Source organism: Equus caballus, chromosome 1, assembly GCF_041296265.1.
Source record: "Equus caballus isolate H_3958 breed thoroughbred chromosome 1, TB-T2T, whole genome shotgun sequence".
In the NCBI taxonomy this organism is placed as follows: domain Eukaryota; kingdom Metazoa; phylum Chordata; class Mammalia; order Perissodactyla; family Equidae; genus Equus; species Equus caballus.
Window position 1 is genome coordinate 96,418,677 of NC_091684.1, and position 22,048 is coordinate 96,440,724.

General features: G+C 48.7%; 1 protein-coding gene and 1 long non-coding RNA gene across 4 annotated transcripts in view; one reads left to right on the forward strand and one right to left on the reverse strand.

Moving 5' to 3' along the window:
* The window catches only part of GRID1 (glutamate ionotropic receptor delta type subunit 1), a 670,463-nt gene that overhangs the window by 646,545 nt on the left and 1,870 nt on the right, over nt 1-22,048 (forward strand). For 2 of the 3 annotated variants that reach the window (XM_023648767.2, XM_070265586.1), the window contains 2 exons: nt 5,845-6,011; nt 12,373-12,613. In XM_023648767.2, coding sequence (XP_023504535.1) covers nt 5,845-6,011; nt 12,373-12,613 — 408 coding nt within the window. Of the gene's footprint in view, nt 1-5,844; nt 6,012-12,372; nt 12,614-12,873; nt 12,965-22,048 lie in introns of all 3 variants that reach the window. The other variant, XM_023648771.2, reaches the window with a different exon arrangement.
* The window catches only part of LOC111774991 (uncharacterized), a 109,632-nt gene continuing 106,221 nt past the window's right edge, over nt 18,638-22,048 (reverse strand). Inside the window, exons 6-7 of the long non-coding RNA XR_011438142.1 lie at nt 20,037-20,153; nt 18,638-19,337 (exon numbers count right to left, since the gene is read on the reverse strand). This is a non-coding gene — a long non-coding RNA (uncharacterized lncRNA). The remainder of the gene's footprint in view (nt 19,338-20,036; nt 20,154-22,048) is intronic.

The window sequence follows — 22,048 nt, forward strand, 5'->3', positions numbered from 1 at the left end:
TGAGCCTCAGATTCTTCATCTGTAAAATGAGGTTAATATTCTGCCCTTCAGAATTATGCCATGGATGGAAATGGAGTCAATTTCTGAAGGTCCCACATCCAGCAGGCCCTCAACACCCACCCCGTACCTGGCAGTGCAGACACCTGGTTTTCTTTGGCACCTTCCTTCTGATGACATTTGTGCTTGATGTTTGCAGCACCAGCATTCTTGTTTTGGAGAAAATGAGGTTGCTTTTCCCTTTCCAAAAGCAGTCAGGACGGAGTAGAACAGCATAATGAAGTTCTTGCCTCGAAGGCTGTTGTCTCTGAAAGTTTGCGCTCTGAGTGAGTTCTGGGAAGGGCGGAATCAGTGGTGCAATGAAAAGCCATGCAATCTCGTTTTATTACCAGTGTGGAGCAACTCAGAATGAGTCATCCAATATCCCAGCTCACTCGTGGCTTTGTTTATGGTGCCCAACCTTCCTCCAGCAACGTAGGCTGATCATGTTCCCCTAAATGTTGGTGAAGATGCTTTAAGCACTGGTGCCAGACACACTCATGGTCTCAATCCCTTTCCATCTGTAGTGCTCCAGGGTGTGGGTGGACTAAGGACAGAGTGGACTTCAGGGATGGGCTTGGATCCTGTTTGTTAAGATGCTCACTGGGAGACAAGCCAAGGGTGGGCTTTCTACCTGCTGCTGTCCTGGCCTCCTGGGGATGGATGCTCAGATGATTTTCTTGACTTTCTCTGAAGACAAAGATGTTCTTTCCTCCTTTCCCTAAAGTCTTCACGTCTATTCTTTTTATATGCGGACCAAGTGCCTTTTCTTTTTTTATTTAGTGAAAGGACAGAGCGAAATAAAGCAAAATGTTGAGATGCAGGCCAGGGGTGTAAGGGAGACTTTCCTGAGTTTTTGGGTGCTGTCAGGGAGCCAGTGCCCCGGGAGACTGGAGTTCTCTGCCAGACCTTTGTGTCCTGTTGATGGGCAAGGGCACCTCCAGGAGCCAAGGGCACACAGTGTGACAGAGATGGGATGTGGTGCCTCCATAGTGTGTGATAGCATAGATTGTGTAACAGGATTAAAGAAAGCATTTTAATCAACCTCTCTTAAGAATCATTGTTTATCCCATTCTGTTATGTGACCATCTTGTCCATCTTTTGGCATGTTACATTTCACATGTATATACAACAGTAGCAATAGTTTATTCATCGTATTGTTTTCTGCTTTCATTTTATATATATATATATTTCTCTGTTTCTGCGTAGTCTTTTTTTTTTTAAAGATGGGCACCTGAGCTAACATCTCTTGCCAATCTTTTTTTTCCCCTTTTTTTTCTTCTCCCCAAAGCCTCCCCAGTACATAGTTGTATATTCTAGTTGTAGGTCCCTCTGGTTGTGCTATGTAGGACACCACCTCAATGAGGCCTGATGAGCATTGCCATGTCCGCGCCCAGGATCCAAACCAGCGAGACTCTGGGCCTCTGAAGTGAAGCGTGCAAACTCAGCCATTCGGCCAGGGGCTGGCCCTTCTGCATAGTCTTTATAATTACTAACTGTTGCCCAAAACCCCATCACATTCGTGAACAATAATTTATTAAATTATTTCCGTAATATTGAATATTTAAACTACATACTTACTTTATAGTCAACATTAGATTTTAAATATCTGTCATATCTTTACAATCCATATGACATTGATTTACTTTATTGACATTTACATTATTTGACATTATTAATTCAAAAGTAAATACATTGATTTACTTTTGAGGTGAAGTTCCCAATTTGCTAGGGTAAAGGACATGTGCAGTTTTAAATGTTCATGTTGTTTTGCTGCATTACTTCCCAAAGGGTCCTGTCATTCTGTGATGCCTCTTGTGTGAAAGATCATGCCCATTTTGTCACAACCTCACCAATGCTGGATGTTATCAATTAAGAAAAAAAAAAAACACTGTGGAAGTATCAAATTTTGTTTCTAGACCATATTACTTTCAAACCTCCACTTTCTTGGACGATCTGCGAATGCCTCCCACGGCCCCTGGAGGAATCCTGGGCTCTAATCCTAGGACGCCAGAGCTAGTCCTGAAGGACTCTCTGGGTTTCTATGCCCACTGAGGCTCTGCGTAGCACTAAGGGCTTGTGGGAGGCTTGGCTGAATCAACCGGCCTTGTCTCCGGCCTAATTTTCCAACAGCCACTCTCCAAGGCATTGATGCATGATAAATCAGTGATTAGAAATCAGAATACATTTAATATTATAAATGGGCCAACCAGATAAAGGTAATTTAACCCATTAAAGAGGTGAAATACAATATTTATTCTTGTTTTAATGCAGAATGCAAATCTGTGGTGTCACTTTTTTCTTTTAGGCATAATGAAATAAATATCAACAATTTGTGAACAGCTCCCTGCCTATCATGCCTGCTCTCAGATAACATCCTCCTTCACTCCGTGCAGCCACCTGGGGGGTAGGGAATGGACAGGACTGGGAGACACAAGGAAGAATGTTGGTATGAACAGGAAATGGGAAACCAGCCCACTCTAAAGATCTCTTGTGCCATTTGGCCGAGGGACTCCCGGGCTGCCACAGGATGGTGTCCGGGTTCACCCTTCTCCCTCTGGGAGGAACAGCCAATGGCACGCTAGATTCCTGCCAACACTCTGTTTTCCCAAGAGACTGGGAAAAAAAATCCTCAACAGAAAGGAGTAGTTGATATAAATAGGAAATGGCATATGTCTCAGAGAGGGAGGGGTCTCTGCCATAGGTGAGGGGCTGGAGAGCAGAGGGCGAGGGGTAAGAATGCTGTGGAGAATATATGGAGAATAGATCTGAGGCTCAGTGCAGAAGAAGGGGCTCAGCCTCAAGCAGGATGGGGGAAATGCTCAGACTCAAGAAAGAAAGAGGATGAGCTTGCCACAGGAGGGGAGAGAAAGAGGAAATTCTTGGCTCTCCTGGAGGCAGATTTCTGATATATTCAGCATCCCCTAAATATGAAGAACCCAAACTTTGTGGACAAGCAGCACCGGATAAGAAGGTGGTTACATAATTATTGGGGGCTATGTGGAAAACCGGTTCAGATCCTAGAAAAGGAAGAGGCACATCTTAGAATTTTGGGGGGTGCGTTGAGCTCATTCTGCATGGGGGCAAGAACAGGGTCTGTATAAAGGGGACATGAACATGATGGCTGGGGTGTTTGGGTCTCTTATAGTTGGGATCTGGAGTGTTTCTGAGAGCATGGTCAGACCTAGGAAGCCTCCTGTCTTATACTGGGTCTGTTACACACTGGGAAGCCTGGGGAGATGTCTGCAAGGTCCAGAGAGTTTTCCTGGAAACAGATGGACTTAGGAAGCCCGGGGAAGGTTTAGCTTCTGCATTTTACTCAGCGTGGCTCTAAGAGGGGAGGATCTAGGAAGCTCTGGGATGCTGAGGAGGGATGCTGGGGATTTGGTATATTTCCATATTTCCACAATCTACTTTGGTCCCCTGCAGTTGGAGCCTCTGATTTGGTTCACGTGTGAGATGTGGCATGTCAGCCTCTCCATTCTGGCATTATCAGGTAATTAGGGATCCAGCCACAAGCTTCCTGAAGCAGACATAAGATAGTAAGTTTAATCCCTGTTTATGAATGGGGAGATTGAGTGTCTGGGGTCATTCAGCAGCTCCAGAAAGAGATCTTCTACTTTCCCCTTGACAACCTTCCTGGATAGCAGGGATGTGCGGCTGAGACATTGTCAGCATCCCTTCCATATGCTTCCTGCCTTCTCAGCTTAGGCCAGAAGGACTGTAAATGCAGCTTCCGTCATGCAGCTGTGCTCACCTGTCACTCAGCCCAAACTGGAGTCACAGATGCTTATGACTTGTAGGAAGCCAAGCACCCCATTGAAGTGTCCATGCCAGGACTTCACCAGAGTCAGTTTCTACTCGATCTGGGCCAGCTTATTTCTTTTTCCTTCTTGGAACATCCCTTGAAAGGTAGAAACAAATCTGATCTTAATTCCTCCTTCAACATGACATGCACTTTTGAAATCGTACAAAGAACAATGTCTGATTGTCATGTCGAATTGTGAGCATGGATGTGAAATGCTCCAAAGTCGGACTGAAGCCAAATATTAGGTCATAAGTCAACATTTTGCTGAGAAACTCGGTTACTAAGAGGTTGGGAATTTATATCTTTTCATGAGAAAACATGTTTGCCGGCAGGAAAAACTTTCAAAGACTGTTATCTTCCCATGTGGAGGGAGAGAGATGTGTGTAATTTTGCAACCTGGGTCAGAGTCCTTTGGGACTTCTGAAATTGGCTTGGCCGAGGTAAGAGGCTTGATGTAATATGTGGTTGCTCCCTGAGGTGAAAGCCAATGGGTGGCACAGGTGTGTGTCATTTTTTAGAAGGTCGTTGGGCAAAATTATGTGAATGGCTAGGAGCAGCCTATTCCTGCTGGGGGCGGCCACACTCTACCCAACAAATCCTTCCGATGAAAAACTTCTGGTGAAAAAATGAGCCATTTTGGGCCAAGGACACTTAGGGTCGCAAAAGAAGTGAAATCTTAACTAGCTTCATCTAAGCCACTATGGCACTCTTTGGAAAGTGTCAATGAACATGAAGACTCAACTGAATAAAGGCAGGAGACCAGAACAATGCCCTTGACAATGCCACGAAGCTTGTAGCTTGCCACTTTGGCGGATCATTGTCTGTGATGTTTCAGCCATGCCACCAAGCCCTGACTGAGGTCTTCCAGCATCCTGAATGAGCTGTGGTAGGAGGAAAGGAACGGGCAAAGAAGCGTCTGTGTGCTCACCATAGAATTAAAACCAGGCACTTTGCTGTGTTGAGAGCATTACGCTCTATTTTAAGCTGGCCAAGTGCCAATGTCTAGTTTGCATCTTCTTCCAAAAAGCAGAGCAACTCACATTCCTTCTGAGTGCCCAAACTCTAGGCAAAGTCAGAATTATGGCTCAGGATAGAATTGAGTGACTGCTGTGGGTGAGTGTGATGGTGTGAGACTTCCGCTATGGCTGTAGATGAATTCCTGATGAAATAATCTGCAACTATAGCATTGATATGGAAACACTGACAGGAGAAATCTGCTCCTGTGTGTGGTTGTGTGTGTGTGCACACGCGAGCGTGCACATGTATGTTTGTGCATGTGTGTGTACCCGTGCATGCATGTATATATGTGCGCATATAAATGTGTGTGCCTGAGGGCACATGTATGTGTTTGTGTATGTGTGTGCACACTCTCTTGTGGGCAGTGAAAGGCAAGTGGCAGAAACCCAGCGTGGCATCATAACAATCAGGACCCTGTCCTTAATTGGGTCTCCTTCATGCAGAGCAAGCCTGCGACTTAGGTATTAAGTCCTGGCCATTTGTGGGTGCTGAACCTAGGGCCATCTCCCACATTGATCCTAAGCAGGGCTCAGTCAAGTTCTAGGTAGAAATATTAAATGGAGACTATTATTCTCCTCCTAAATCTCTGATCGGAAAATCTCAATTCCCTGGGGTCAGACTTCCTGTGTTCTCCAAGATGAGTCCACCAATCTGAGAAACAGGTCTATGCCACTGTGACCAGGAGTCGAGCCTTAGAGCCCACCTACAGCTCATCTTCCCCTCCTTTCTTTCTGTGAGATGTGCTGCACCAGAGCCTACTGAGGCAGCATCACACCCTTTTCCGTCCAACCACCATCAGTGGCATCAACCAGTGGTGGGATTTGTAGCCAAAAATGTGGGAGGAAAGTTTGCTGTGCTGGATGATAGGCAGGAGGATCATTCAGAAGGGGCTGCTTCAAATCCCACCATTGCGATGACTTGCCACTCAAAACTAATACAGCAGGCCACGCCCACCTGACTTCACGGTGACTTTGATCTTTTAGGCAAAGAAGGGGAACTACGCCTTTCTGTGGGATGTGGCTGTGGTGGAGTATGCAGCCCTGACGGATGACGACTGCTCTGTGACCGTCATCAGCAACAGCGTCAGCAGCAAGGGCTACGGGATCGCTCTGCAGCACGGCAGCCCCTACAGGGACCTCTTCTCCCAGAGGTAGGCACGGCCAGCGAGGTGACTCCAGCAGCCGTACTGGAGCTGGAGAGTTAACTTCTCGTGGGGGATGAGAGCAAACACAAACTTTATTCGTCACATTTTCCTCAGCACCGACTATGTATCAGCTTCTTCCTATCTCCAACTAGTCCTGTGCCCAGGTCCTGGGATAAAGAAGAGGAAGCCTAAGGTCCCTTCCCATACAAGCGTGGATCTGGGTGGAAACTCTACTGCGAGTAGGTGATACCAGCAGGGCAGTAAGTGAGTCAGGGAGGATGTGCTTGGGGAGAAGGAGGGTAGAGGAGAGCATCTGACCAGACCCAGGGGGCCAGAGAGGACTTTCCAGAGGAGGTGACACCTGAGGCCTGAGGGGTGACTAGGAGTTAGCCAGATGGGCCCAGTAATTTAAAATTAAAGGAATAATTAATTGGATCTGGCAAGGGCCTAATTATCACTTTTTAAGATAGACGTATCTGCAAAGTGGGAAGAGTCAACGTGGAGACTTGAAAAAAAGTGGGGTCAAAGGGGCATCTCCACGTCCACCTGCACACGGGCTGATGCTGGCTGCTGGGTAGGGAAGGGACCAGCCCTCCACTGCGGAGAGTGGACAGTGGCTAATTACCTGCCTCCTGCCCATCCTCCCCAGATCAGCTTCCTAGTAATGAATCCTAGCATATGTTTTGGGGGGCAAGTGGGGAGGGGGGCTGTGTAGACAGAAATGTTCCAGCTTAAGCAAAGGCACATGGACACCCCTTGCCAGAAGTGAATACAGTGTGTCTCGGTCACATAGGCCTGGTTAGCCTCCCGTGTGACCTGGTGATGCCAGTCCAGCACTTGACCCTGATCTCTGGACCCTTGGGCATGATCAAGTTTCCAAGAGCTCAGTCTGGACACCTGGCCGGCCTCCCTGAGAAAAATTCTCTCTCATCATCCCACCCCCATTTTCTGCCGCAGGGGCTTAACTTAGCCCTTGGCCAGGGGACCTGGCCTTGCCAGAGAAGGTGAAAGTAAAGAGCATGAGTAAGCTCAGTGCCTTTTCCTGTTATCCATCCTGCTAACAGTCGTCCTGGTCCCTAGTTTAAGCCTTGAACCCAATACTCACACATGCGTGTGGAGTGACATCTTGGTAGACAAAGAGCCCAGAGAGGAAGCTCTAAGGACAGGCTCAGCCCTGGTCTACCAAAATCCAAAATGTGGCAGAAGTGTCCATGTGAAAAGGCCAGCATGGTGCCCAGACTTAGGGGCAACCTCCAGTTGCCTAATTAAAGCAAGCATTCTAGTACCTTTTGGAGTATTCTTTTGGAGGGACAAGAGTTCTTAGAGATCACCCCTTTAACATCCTCAAGAAGCTCAGAGAGGGTAACTGACACTGAGGGTCACTCAGCCAGCTGCTGGCAGAGCTGGGACGAGAATCCAGGTCCCCTGAGCCCCAGTGCTTTGCCCACATTGCTGTCGGCTCTCTGAACCCTCCCACCTCCCTTCTCCTACCTCCTAGATGTTGATTGTGCTCTTCTGATCATGAGCACCTCAGCCTACGCCCCATCAGAGAAAGGCTGAAGAGGAGGGCAGGTGACCCATCCATTCAGTGGTTCATTTTCAAAACTGGGAAAAGGAATAGAACTAATTAGATTACATGAGGCTTTTGGATTTTCTCTAGAATTTAGTCATGTATACATTCCGTGCCTCCCTTTGCTCCCTGGAGCAGAGAGCGATGACAGGAGAGAAGGGGGAGAAGTGATTTATCAATTACTCAGATTAAAGGCATGAAGAAAGAATGGCTTCTCTCCAGGATGTGTAATATGTTGGTGGTGTTGAGATTTATGGCAGTTGGTTTTTCAAGACGGGAGGCTCAGCACATTCTGCAGATCATCAACCTGTGAGCTCCTCTCTGGAACAGATGGTAAGGGAGCTCGTGGGGCCAACACAGCAGCCGCACCACCAAGACAGCTAATGTGCCCCAAGACAGTGCTCACGGAAGCACAGGGGCCCCAGCGACGGAAGCTTGGAGTCCCTATGCGCTAGCGCTGCTCAGAGATCTCCTGAAAGTCTGCTGCGGTGAACATCCAGGCGCTAAAGGCAGGAGCGAGCTCCGTTCATGGCTGGGGTACTCACTGGGGTCAGGGAAGCAGGGGCTCAAACTAGCTGGGAGGAGGACCTGAGAATGCTCAGCCTGGAGAAGAGGAGTGGGACGGGGGTGGTTGCTGGCCTCCAATATCATAAGGCTTGTTGAGTGCAGAAGGACTTGGATGTCCTTTGTGTGGCTCCAGAAGGCAACGGACTAGGTTGGGGCATGGGGTCTCGGAGAGGCTGGCTTGCCCTGGAACAGGCCTGTGCATTATCTATCCACTCGCTGACAGTGAAGTTTTATTAAAAGTGTCTCCCAATAGAGACCCTGTGGACTGTTCCATGATCCCAGTGGTCACCATACACAAAAGTCCAGTTTCCTTGTTATTCTGGCGAGAAGTAATTTATTACTCTTTGCTTCCATCCGAAGGCCATGTGCTCTGTCACTGTAGGTAAATGTCCCCAGTAGGCGTGCTGGTCTCTCCCACGATTGTCATCTGTCTCTGTGCTGCACCCCTTCTGGGCTGGAAACACCTCCCCTCCCCTCCCTGGGCAGACGGGTGTCTATTGAGGGAACACTCACACCTCATATTGCCAACTCACTGCTGCCAATGGGTGGTTAAGAGGCTCCATTGTACGGTGCACACAGCGCTGTGAGCTGCCCTAGCTGTGACACGCCCCAGAAGAGGAAGGCGGTAGGTCCAGGAAGCAGTGCTCCATACCATTTACAGAAAAAGGGTCCCGTGTAAATAACAGAGCCCAGGCTTATCCGGAACTGCTGTAACCTTCTTTCCCTTAGTCCTGGGAACTAAGCTGTTGCCTTGAATATGGCTATGCTCCCTTGCTTTGGCAGAGGACAGGATCTATGGGCTACGATTTACGTGCATGTATGGCGGTGGTTGAGTGCTGTCAGCCTTTTGTGGACCGTGGCATGCAGAGTGGGCATTCAATAAGTGTTTAACAACTTAACAGCCATTTGTAGCGCACCTACTGTGTAGCAGGCTCCACAACTATTGACTGAGGGAAAGCACCTGCAATTATATCTGTCTGGGAAAGAGAACAACTGGCTTCAGGAAGTGGCTATTATTGCTCCAGCTTACGCAGAAGCAAGAGTATAGATTATCACCGTGTGCATTAGTCTAGCCGCGCGCCGGGAGTCACTTCGTGCCTGGGACTTGTTTTATCTTTCCTCTGTCGCTTACATATTTAAATTTTCTTTTTGGTTTGTTTGTTTGTTTTTATTCTATGTTTCCCGGTAAATCTCCTTACGTTCTTCCTGGAATAATATTGGGCATAAAAGATGCATACAATTATAAGGAGCAGGAAGAAGAGAAGCGTCAGCAAAATTCAGGAGCGTGCCCAATGCTGCAGGCAATGAGCGGAGGAGTGGGCATCCAGCCCCACAGCTGTGCTCGGGCCAGAGTCTCGCCATCCCTTAGGCTAGAACCTCAGAGTTCTGACTTAGCAGCCTGGCGTTCTGGAAAGAGCGTGGCCTCCCGGGTCAGCACCACCCAACCCTGAAGAGCATCTTTGCCACTTTCCAAGTGTGACCGTAGGCCGGTCACCTAGATTCTGCACCTCAGGTCTTCAACACATAAACCAAACATAGTAAGAGCTACTTTGAAGGCCATTATGAGGATTAAAACAATGTAAAATGGTCAGTCCCTGCTGTAGTCTCAATAAGGGGCAGCTATGTACATGCCAGACCGTTAGGGCTCTTGGTCCATATGGCCATCAGCCTGGGCAGCTATCAACCAGCTTTTGTTGGGCTCTTATGATTTGCCAGACCTTGAGCTGAGGGGTCCACATGTGCATGTGTTCCCTGCTTTCATTTTGTCATAATGATTGTGCGAGGTAGGTGCATTTATTATGATCTCAGATTTCAGAGATGAGAGAGCTAAAGCTGAGTGGTTTCATAATATAGCTAGAGTGATGGCAGCATCTGGGCTTGAGCTGATGTCCATCAGAGCAGAATCTGTGCCAATGAACACAAAGCTCTGCTGTGTCTCCATGCTCTTCTCAAGTGCCCTGGGGTCCTGCGTATTCAGCCCTGCGGTTCCCATAATGGCCTGGAGGCCCAGCTTACTCAGCCCTGCTGGCAGAGACTTAATTAACATCTGGTGAGCATGAGCCAGTGGACATACATCAGGCAGCTTCCTTAACATGACCTGAGCCACGTGGAGGTAGCGGGACACTGCAGCTACCCAGTTAATCATGGGGTGTGCCATGCCATAGACTTATGGTGCTCAACAGCATACCGAGCACAACCCCAAGCCACGCAAATACATGGATAAATATATGTTTCGCTCAACGACCAAGACCCAGCATACACAGTCACATTCTAAGCCTTTTTTGCTGATCCGTGTCCTTAACGTGGGCACTTAATGGGTATTATCTCATCATCTCACCATGTCCATTTTAGTTTAGAATAGTTTCATGATTCAGCTGATACTTTCACAGATTTATTGATGCTGCAGACGTCTACTGATAGCCCAGGTTGTGCCGGTCACTGTGCTTGCTCTGGGGAAAACGAGAGTAACCCAGAGTCCCTGTCTTGAAGGATCTGCTCATCCACTGGGGATTGTGGGTCTGTGTTGCAAAGATAAGGAAGCCGAGGTTAGCAGGGGCATCACTTGCCTGGGGAAACCCAGCTGAGATCTGGTGCCTCCAAAGCCTGTTCTTTGCACTGAGCTAGGCTGTTCCCAGCCAGCAGGAGGCTGTGCTATGCTGGGCTCATGAAGCTGATGGGTCAGGGGATGCCCTCTGGGCTGTCACCCACCCTCTCCACCAGTCACAGCCCCTGCATGGTAATTGAGCTCAGCCTTAGCCTGTGGTCATAGCTGGCCTGCAAGCAGGTCCAGGGCAGAGACTGGCCAGATGGCAGTGAGCTTGTGGCTACGAAGAACCGGGGTTCTCGAACTGTGCACACCCAGGGGGCTCAGAGAGGTCACTGAAGGTGTTGGCAGCTGAATAGATCACCATGGACCAGGCTTAAAGAGCCCCTTCCCCAATGGAAAAGCTTGGATATGAAGAGCCTGGGGACCACCAGCTCCCACCAGCTCACTGCGTTACAGAGGAAGTCCATGAAATACGGCCACAAGGAAAACTGCTATCCAGCCAGCTACATGGGGAGGACGGGAGCAGCAGGGGGTTCAGGCAGAATAAAATCCTGGCTCCCTCTCATACCCTCTCAGAGCTCATGTTCGTGGGTTCTGCCTGCTCTGCTTTCTTTGTTTCACACCGTCCTCCTCCTCGCCCACTGCTCTCCATCCTCACTGGCCACATATTAGCCCCTCAGATGTGCCAAGTACGTACTCCAGACAAGACTTCTAAACAAGGTTCTAGTCTTGAGAAGGTTCTTACCCCTCCTCATTGAATGCCATCCTTGTCAAGCACAAGGTGACCTTGGTAAGCTATTTCTCCTCTCTGTGCCTCAATTCCCTTCTCTGTAAAAAATGGGAAGATGGAAATAACCATCTCAAAGGGGTGACATGAGAATTAAACACTATTTTTCAAGTACTTAGGATACCTCCTGGCACACAGCATGTGCTAGACGAGTGTGAGCTATTTTATGACGAATTTTCCTTCAGGTTTCTGCTTACCTGTCACCTCCTTGATGCGGTCTTCCCGAACCCTCTGGTCTGGGGCACCCTCCCAGTGCGCCATTCTTAGCACTTCTACTTTCCTTTCATTGTATTGGTCACAACTTCTGTTTGCACACTGATTGCTCTAACTGTTTTCCTGTTCGTGTATGTGTCTCTAGACTGCGGGCTCAGCAGTGTTGAACATCGTGCCTGGCCCAATGCAGGTTCACCTCAAGTTGAATGAATGAGTGAATGATTTGGTGAATTCTAGTGGGAGAGACTTAGGCTATAGTTATTGAGGTTTGAAAGAAAGCATTTTCGTAAGCATGGACATCCTAAGCCCACAGTCTGAGGGTCTGCTGCATCCATTTCTGTATCCCCTAATTTTATCCTCAGAGCTTGCCCCAGGGTCCCATGTGAAGGGCCCTTATGTGCTCTGCTCTTGAACTCTTTCCATGGGCAGTGGGACAGGGTGGGAGAGGGCACTGAGGCTTTTGAGGAGGAGAGTGACAAAACCAAATGTGTATTTTGGGAAGAGTACTCTTCCTGTGGAGTGGAGAACGGATTGGGAGGAGAAAAGGATTGGGAGGCAGAGGGCCGCTGTGATGGTTCAGCATTGTCTGCAGAGGACCTAGCATAGTAGGGAAGGGGCCAGGGCCCCCCTGGCTGTGTTCATGATGTCAGTGGCTGCGGCTCACCTGGACTGTGTCTTACAGGATCCTGGAGCTGCAGGACACCGGGGACCTGGATGTGCTCAAGCAGAAGTGGTGGCCACACACAGGCCGCTGCGACCTCAGCAGCCACGCCAGTGCCCAGACTGATGGCAAATCCCTCAAGCTGCACAGCTTTGCCGGGGTCTTCTGCATCCTGGCCATCGGCCTCCTCCTTGCCTGCCTGGTGGCCGCCCTGGAGTTGTGGTGGAACAGCAACCGGTGCCACCAGGAGACCCCCAAAGAGGTCTGTGCCCTGGGTCCTGTGTCTCTTTTCCAAAGCCTAGAGGCAGGACAGTCACCCTGGGCCACTCGGTGGGCGGTTTGCTCCCAGTTAGTATTTACCAGAGTCACCGGTCTGGATGCTGCAGTGTTTTATATTGGGGGATGCTGTCATTGCTTTATTTTGATTTAAAGGCCAGAGGACAAATGTAAGGGATGTTTTCATGCTTGCACAAAGTGCCAAGGCACCAGCCATGGCCACTAAAGTCCTGTATTTATCTATAGAGCGGGTACAGCATGAGCAGCGCCAGAGAGCCCTTCCCCACCCTGCCCTGCCCATGTGCCTCCACCCTGACCTGGAGAGACCAACTGTAGGGTAAGAGAGGAGACTGCATTCCTTCCTGGTTCTCTTTGGCTTCTCCCCAAGGGCCATGGGGCCCTGCTCTCCCAGCGTGAGTGGGGACTGGCCCCTGTTCCTCCTACCACCCCTTCCTCTCTCTCTCTCCCTCCTCCTTGCAGGGCCCGGCCTGGCCCATGTCCCTCCAGGGCACCCCCAGCACAAGGAACACTGTGGCTCTGTCCAGACTCCAGGTTCTGGGCACACCTCCCTCCCTGTGCGCACCAACCGCAAGCTGATTCTGCCTTCACACTTCCTTCTCACTGGGGTTTTCCTCTTCTTCAAGCTCATTTTGTTTTTTTATTTGCAATCTTCACCAAGGTCCCCTGGAGACAATTCCTCTAAGGGAGGGTGGCCAGGAGTGTGATTTGGTGATGATGCTCTACCAGCAGAAACACACACATGGGCATCGTGGCCCAAGCCCAGCTACTCCATTGTAGGGTGTTGCTATGTGCTGCATATACCTCAGCTACTTGTACAACCACAGCTCCACTTATACTTATGTTGATACATTTCAAACAAGAAGTAGTAAAGTAACCAAACCAAATCCAAGGAGGCAGCGTTGCAGTGGCCACCATCTCTGCAGCCTGGAGAGACCGGCCAGCCACACCCTCCTAGGTCAGTCTGTGATGGGGCCCCGGCAGGGATGGTGGTGAGGACATGCTCTTCATTCATTTCAGGCAGTGAGCTCTCTGTCATCACACTTCTTGCTGGAGCGAGCTTGCTGTTTGCCTCAGCGTGTCTGCAATGTTCTGGGGACATCCATCTTCCTCTTGTGCTTTCTGTATACTTCCATGTAAGGAAATGCAACACCTGGGTCTCCCACAGCCTCTGTGGCTCTCCTGTCACCCCCGGGCCACAGGAGAGAAGGAGGGTAGAGATTTAAGGAAAACCCGCTGAAAGGAACAGTTCATGGTTCCATCCCAAGCTTCTGCTCCTGGAAAATTTTCTAGAAAGAAGTCGCTGGGAGGGCCAGTGGATGATTCTGATGTGTGGTTTTAAGGAAGGGCCACAAACAGCTACTCGTGTCAGCTCTCTTTCTATGTTGTGGCCAGGACACCTTTCATCCGCTTATCACTCAGGTCCATCTGCACAGAAGAATCAGCGGGCAGCCAGAGTGGAGTGGCCCTGGAGCCACCCCCAGTAGGACTAGGGAGGACCAGCTCACATGGCTCCCACTCTCCTTGTTGTTTGTTTTTGGTTGTGTTTTTTGCCTAAGTCTGCAGCCTGATTTCTTCTGTGCAAATGCCCACTGGATCAGGGGAGCAGGAGGGGTTTTCCAGGTTGGGGAGCATCGTATTGCCATGGAGCAAGCATTGCGCTGTCCTGGGATGGTGTGGGCAGAATGGGGGCCCAGGGGACACAGGCTCAGCCCTCCAAAATGTCTTGTGAGCCAGGTACTGGGAGAGGCCATCCTTCCTCTGGTCTGGAAGTCCTTGTCTGCTTCCAGTCATGTCCCTTCACATCCCCTACATCAGTGTTTAGTGACAGTGTTCAGCCTGGACAGCACAGAATGAATTGTCATGATGTGTGTGTGTGCATGTATGTGTGTGTGTGTATGAGAGAGAAGGATTGAGAGACAGATTGATCATTGGAGAGACACAGAAGGCAAAATGAAAGAGAGAAAGACAGAGAAAGACCAGGAGACCAAGGGATGACCTAGCATCCTATCTTCCTTTCTGTCTTCTGCATAAGCCCATAATCACAGGCACAAGAGAAGATGAAAGACATTGGTTCAGCTTAGAAAACGTGGAACTTTCTTCCCTGGGCTGCCAACCTACTTCTAGATAGGAACGAGGACCGGAGAAGAGACAGGTTGGAAAAGCACACTAGCTGCCTTTCCTCCAGCCTCTTCTGGGTTGCTAAAAAGAGCTACATAGTAAAAAAAAGAGGAAATATTCCATCTTTTTCCTATTTTTATGGGTTTCTGATTCTCAAATGAAATTTTTCTCTCTCTCCCCTTCTTCCTTTAATGACTCTGCCTATAGCAATACTGCCCCTGTCCTCAGGGGGCTTACCTCCACATAGGTAGATGTGGCAGAGATGTCAATCCATCCTGTTGATCAGAGCCATCTGGAAGCAAGCAGAGGTACCCTGGAAGTTCTGAGGGGTACCCAGCCCAGCCAGCGTGTGGTGGGGCATGGAGGGTAGGGGTACTAGTTAGTGAAGAGTTTGTAGGGCTTGGGTTTGTTCGAACTGACTGTTGAAGAATTGGTACAAATCTTAGAGCTACAGATGAGGTTGGAAGTTCCCCTCAGGCAGGGTGAACAGCATGGGGGTAAACAAAGCCACCACCCCTCCCGGAGCTCTGCAGGCTGGAGCATCACCATCAGCAAGGAAATGGGGGTGGAGGAGGCTGGGGTAGGAAGCAGGGCCTTGCTCTGAAGGACTCAGATGCCAGGGGGTTTGGACTCATCACAGAGGGAATAGGAACCAGGAAAGGGGTTGAAGCAACAGGATTTTAAAAGCATATTTGTTCTCCTTTTCTTTGGTGAGGAAGATTCTTGCTGAGCTAACATCTATGCCAGTCTTCCTCTACTTTGTATGTGGGATGCCACCACAGCATGTCTTCATGAGCACCTGGGATCCGAACCCACGAACCCTGGGCCACCAAAGCAGAGCGTGGGAACCCAACCACTATGCCACCAGGCCAGCCCCTAAAAGCATATCTTTAAAACCTTCAACAAATAATGATGGTATTTCATCTAGGACTACTTTGTGTTACTGGTTGCCCATGTTTTATGGAGCAGCATTTGCAATTAGGCGAGAGTGTCTGGTTAATCTTAGAATGCTTCGTTTTGGGACATTGGCCATATTTCTTAAGAGCTAGAAACCTGTCTTTGGGTGGCGTCCTAGTCATGTTTAATGGCTTATGCTGGGATGTCTTCAGCGTTTAGACACCTACTTGAGGAAGAGTAGTAATGTGTGTTCAACCCCTTAATATTCATGTGGATTTGAGCTCATATTTTTTTCTAAGGAATCAGACGATTATGTAGTTACCCAATGCAGGTGATGCGCCAAGCTCCGCAGACGCAGTCAAGAGCCACTCGCTAGATTTATGGGGGAAGTGGAGCCATTGCTCTGAGAATAAAATATTCATGAAATAAAGATGAGAACTGCACAAATAGGAGATGACATGAGGGGTGAGGGATGAATCATCCGTCACTAGGCTGGGAGCTTGGAATGCTTGTTGCTTCCTGCCTTGCCTGCCCTCCCTCGGTCCTGCTTCCCCCGTAGACAGGAGCTGATTGGGGCCAGGGTGGCCAGGCAGCAGTGGCAGAGTGGCAGCCAGGCCCCTCTGCTCCAGCAGGTGGGCCGGCTTCCATCTGCATGCCCCTAGGATGCACTCCTGCTCACCATGGAAGATTTGATCCTAGAAACACTCCCTTTGGCTCAACACCCTTCTCTGCCTCCACTCCTCTGATGCTTCTTCAACGCCACGTAGAGATTTTTCTCTCCTGTATCTTTTCCCTGCCCATTTATGCCAACCTCATAGTGTCACCCTGAGGTTCAACGAGGGAAGATGTCTAAAGTGACTTATGCAGCACCTGCCCCATGAGACTGCTTGCGGATTGGTGGCCAAGGGGCTACTCCCTTAAAGGACCTTGTGATGGGCAGTAAGGGATGTGAGGATGATGAGTCATGTCTTAGGGCCCCTTCTCTGTGCCAGGAAAATGACATGTTATCTTCTTAACTCTCCTTGACTCTCTTCAATGACATTTGAGGAAGGCATCTGTCTCCCTGGAGGAATGGGACTCAGAAGTGGCAGGAGCTGAACTGAGATATGAAAGATATGTCTGCTACTTGGCCTTCCGTTGGACGTGTGCAGGAGCAGGCGTTCCTACCTAGCATTTGCTAGAGGGTTTGGAGAAGGAAGGGTGTAACTGGGAGGCCTTCCCTGAGCCAGGCTCCTGGCTCCTAGCAAGGTATTTACATACTCTGGACCCCAGTTTCTCTCTTCTGCTGAAAACTAAATCTGGCCCAATGGTCACACTGCTGACATCAGACCACTTCGCATGAGGGTGAGGAGAGCAAGTGTGTGTTTCAGCCCTTAGCCTGGAGCCTTCCAGTGAGAAAGCACTGGACACTTATCAGACACCAGTGTGTATCTCAAACCCAGCTCAGACATCACTTCCTTCCATAAAACCTCCCCTGCCCACCTCCACGGGTCACCTTTCTGTGTATACACTCTTGCTGGGTGTGACTCTGAATTGCCGCTCATGATTTACTTGCCTGTCTCTGCTTCAAGTCTGCTGGCGCTTCCCCACCCCTGCTTTCCCATCACTTTGCCCAGTCTCTGAATGAGTGGAACCTCTTGTTAAGGGTGATGAATAAACTGAATTATTGAACGCCTGCTATGTGCCAGGGACCAAGACGGGTACTTTACCAAGAACACTAGCCCATCAGGTAGTAGGAGCTCCGAAGTGTTTATTGAATGAATAAACCAGTCTGGGCTCCTGTAAAGAAAACGTTATTAGTGTTAAATTGTTGTGTAATCACTGCACTTGGATCAGTGGCTTCCAATTCTGTCTGCACATCAGAGGTGATTAATCCTGGAGCTTTTTAGAAATACAGATGCTTGCGCTCTGTCCCCCAAAGCGTCATATTAGGTAGATCTGGGCAACTATAATTTCTAGAAGCTCCACATGTTCTTTTGATATCCTGCCAAAAATGAAAAAACTGGGCTGCACCATCCCTCCAAGAGGAAATTGGGAACGCACAGCCTGGAATAGTGGAAAAGGTGTCAGGTTTTAGAGTCAGATAGATGTGGACTCTGATCCTGACATTCCACTTACTGTGGAATTGTGTCAACTTGAGCAAGTCTCTTCACCCCATGTACACAAACTGTGACCACTTGTGATGGGAGGTGTTCACGAACTCTCTCTTCTCATTGCCCTCCCCTACAAAATCTGCGATGGAGCCCATCAGAACTTTTTCTCGTGATGATCTGAAACCCTGCACTGTCTCCTGTGACCACTTCATTGACTTAACGTTCAGCTTCTTTGCTCTTACACAACCATTACTCTCAGACCCCCAGCCCAGCCCTTTGGGGTGGGGCAAGTCTTTGGAGCAACACTTAAGAAGATCAGGTTGATGGCATTTCTCCTAGCTGTTGGGTCTCACTTACCACCTAGTTGGTCCCAGTGGTAACAAGAGAACGCCTCCTAGAAGCATTCCAGTCAGGTGGGAAGTCCCACACCCTATTTTATTCCTGCCCAACTGAAAGTAGGAGCCATTGGACTCCAAACAAAGTCAGTTCTAATGAGTCCCACGTGTAACTGGCTGTTACAGAGACGATAGTTGGGTTAATTACTGCTTTCCAATACACTGTATTATTTCCACATTGGTGAACAGCGACTTAATTACAGAACTTTATCTCTCAGCAAGACAATGCCTCAGAGAGGGTCCCTAGTAACCTCTGTTGGTGCATCTGTCGTTATGTTTAATAGGAGGTGAGAAATGCAGGGCTGGAATTTGGCTGGATTCATGGATAAATGCAGTCAGTGAATTTTATGTCATATTTAGGGATGTCTGGCTAGGTCAGTTACCTCCAGTAAATTAATGCAGGCGCAGCAAATTTCCAAGTCTGTCTCCACAGCTGTCATTACCTGGTTGAACACCGAAACCTTGAGATAATGAGGATGTAAACTGATGTAGTTCACATAAAAAAGTCTATTATTTGAATTTGCATAACATAATAGAATGCCCCATTTTGTCTAAAATATAGATAATTATTCAAATCACTCCTACCTCTTACCTTGAGCAGGCAGATTATTTCTGCCTCCTCTTTGCTTGGCCACGGGCCACCAGACATGACTTAGTGTGTGTTAAATCTGTGACCTCGGGTGGTCCAAGGAGACAGTGCTTCCAGAGCTTCCAAGCAAAGAGCTTTTCTCCAGTTCTCTGCACTGCATCTCTGGTCCCCAAATAGCGGCAGAAGCAGGCAGCTTAGAGGACACATCAGGAGCCTCGGAAGGAAAGGGGCTGCGTCTGTTTTCCAGAGAGGTTATGGAGGCATCTGCTTGCGTTCTACCCATTTTCTTACCAGGTAACTTAATTAATCAATATAGGAAGCTCATGATGGCACCCTGTTCTTCCAGGGTGTGTTCTTGTGTTGGGGCTACAGACAGTAATAGAACTTGAACAGAGCGAGGTCCCACTGGTGTGGCGAGGATGAATTTCTCAACTGCCATTTGGGGTGTGGAGGTGTCCCTGGGAAGTAAGTTTAATCAGTGTGGACATTTTCTCTGTGTCCTGAGATGGAGAGGTTGCAGGTTAATGAGTAACCTCAAACGGGAGTTGAGACCCACTGCACAGCTGTGCAATCCTTCTTGGAAATGCTTCCTTTGTCCTTAATTTGAGGCAAGAAAAAAAATATATGGATATAAGAAACTATTTATTCAAGCTCTTTCCTCCAAAAAGACTGACTCTAGGGAAACTGGGCTGCGTCGACTCCCACACTCTGGGCTGGTCTTTATTCTAGTGCTTTGATATTACCTTATCAACTGCTCACAGCTGCCATATCCTGCTAGATCGGTGCCTGTGCCTACCACTTCTATTAGCGCCACCCGCAAACCTCCTTTCCCTGTGCCTCAGTGGGGAAGGACCCCTTCTCAGAGACCTCCCTGGCTCACATTTTTCTTCAGAGGATTTTGGTTGGTTGGTCTTCCCCCAGAGCTCTGCCTATGTTTTGTTTCCCTGGCATCTGGTAGAGAGAGCTCCTTCCACTCTACCTCCACTCTCAAGTCTCTGCCTCCCTATGGCCTTCTTGGACAGGAAGCTCTCCTTTCTCTACCTCTAGACCACAGCAAAATGTGGAGCATCCCCTGAATATTTGTCCTGGCCCCGTGTTCAGTTGACTCTGAGAAAAAGGGCCAGGCTCTCTCTTCTAACTGCCGGAAGCCAGAGTGAACCCTACTGGGACCAAGACACTCACCTCCCCCTCCAAATTAGTCTACTCTTCAACTTTACTTCTTTCCATCCCCAAAATCATCCTTAAAGCCCTGAAAAGAAAATAGAAAGGAGGAAAAGGCAAGATTATGCAACTCACCAGTTCTTCCAATGATCCCAGGACCAATGGTCATCAGTTTTCCTTCCGTGGAAACTCTAGGCTCTGCGAGCAGAAGCAGGGGCATCGGCTCGTCCAGTCTTCTCCAAGCTTTGCTGGCTGCAAAGAAAAGAGAAGGTTACATTATTAAACTCTAAAAGTGTCTGAAGTTCACTCTCAATTTCTCCAGCTTCCAGGCTCTCTGGTACCTGTCTTGCACCCTTCATACAGTTTGAAATGCAAGTAGCCTGTAGATATGCATATTTACCAACAGAGCTGTGGCGCTGACTTGGCTAATGCAGATGAAAGAGCTATATCAGAAGCTTATCAGGAGCTCAGAGCAGCCTTGAGGAGGCTGGAGAAGCAGGCTGGGTGATGGGCAGGAGTTAAGACTTGTCCAGAGGGTTGGAAGGCAAGATCCAGGAGGATGGCCTCAGAATAGAAAGTTTGGTGGAGCACTACCGCTGTAATGGATGGAACGCTGAATATTTTCTGTCTCTTAGTCTCTTTGTTCAGGATTCAGATTCTGTCCTATTGTCCCTGCTTGGGTCATGGTCCTGCCTCTTGGCTACAGGTGGACAAGGCACCTGTCAAACTGTTATCTAGTGGGAAATAAGTAATTCCCCAAAAGCAAATAAACTATGGTCTTCTTGGAAAGGGAGAATTGATGCTCAGTGGCCCGAAAACAGCCAGTGCCCCATATGGCAGTTATAAATACTATTAAAAATAGTTTCACATGCAAGAATAAAAAGAAGACGGATAAATAAAACACAGCAAGGTTCTGCAGAAGTGGATCAACCATGCTGTAAGGTAATTAAGATGAGAACTTGAAGTTGGTTGGTCATATATTTTGCCAGTTGTTGAAGGAGTCAGTGAAAGACAGTGCACACATCGTGTTTAGCCAGGCTAAGTAAAGGCCTCGTATTCTCCAGCTACTTCTTCTAATTTCACCCATGACACATGCCACCCAGGGGTGTCCCCAACTCAGAGCTTCCCTCCCAGCATCATGAGCTGAGCTCTGCTGTGTGGGGCTTCAGTTCACTGGAATCTTAGCTCTGCCCGTGGGACTGTAACAAGGATTTCTGATGTTGTCACCAGACACTGAGCCATACCCCATGGTCTCCTCCTCCCTCAAACCAGTTGGCTTTCTTCTCAGGTTTCCTCTTGGGCTGGAATGCATTCTTTTTTTTTTCCCTAAGGTTCTTTCCAGTTCCCTCCCCACATTTCTTTTTTTTTTTAATCAATTTTTTTGTGAGGAAGATTGGCCCTGAGCTAACACGTATTGCCAATGTTCCTCTTCCTTTTCTTTTTTTTTTCTCCCCAAAGCCCCAGTACATGGTTGTATATCCTAGTTGTAAATCCTTCTAGTTCTTCTATGTGGGATGCCACCACAGCATGGCTTGATGAGCACTGTGTAGGTCCGCGGCCAGGATCTGAACCAGCGTACGCCAGGCCGCCGAAGCTAAGCATGCAAACTTAACTGCTACACCACCTGGCTGGCCCCTGAAATGGATTCTTCATTGTCTTATGAGTGTTGTCAGTTTTCTTGTCCTGGGAAGGGTTCTGGGAAAGACAGCAGGGGTCCCACCAGAAGCCAGGCTCTGTGTGCCAGTTTTATGAACTCAACAAAGCTGTGGAGAGAGCAGTGGCCCCGCATTCTCCATGCCAAAGGGTGTTAGGAGCAAGGAGTCAACTTACAGAGGCAGCTTCCTTGCCTGAGAAATGCTGGGTTGAGACTTCTTGGGGGTTAGCCCCATGGTTGGACACTCTTGTGAGGCGGGGCTCACATCAGGTATTTAGGGTTCCCACTTCCTGGGGGGACCCTTCTCTCTCCAGCCCCATAGGAGCTCAAATCAGCCAATGAAAGGCACTTAGACTTGTGTGGTTCCTTCTTTGTTGTTGTTGGTTTTTTTTTTTTTTTTTGCAAACACATTTAGGGCTTCTATATTTCATGATATTTCTAACAACCCTCCAAGGAGGGCAGCAGACTGGTCCCTCTGTCTACTATGCTGGTG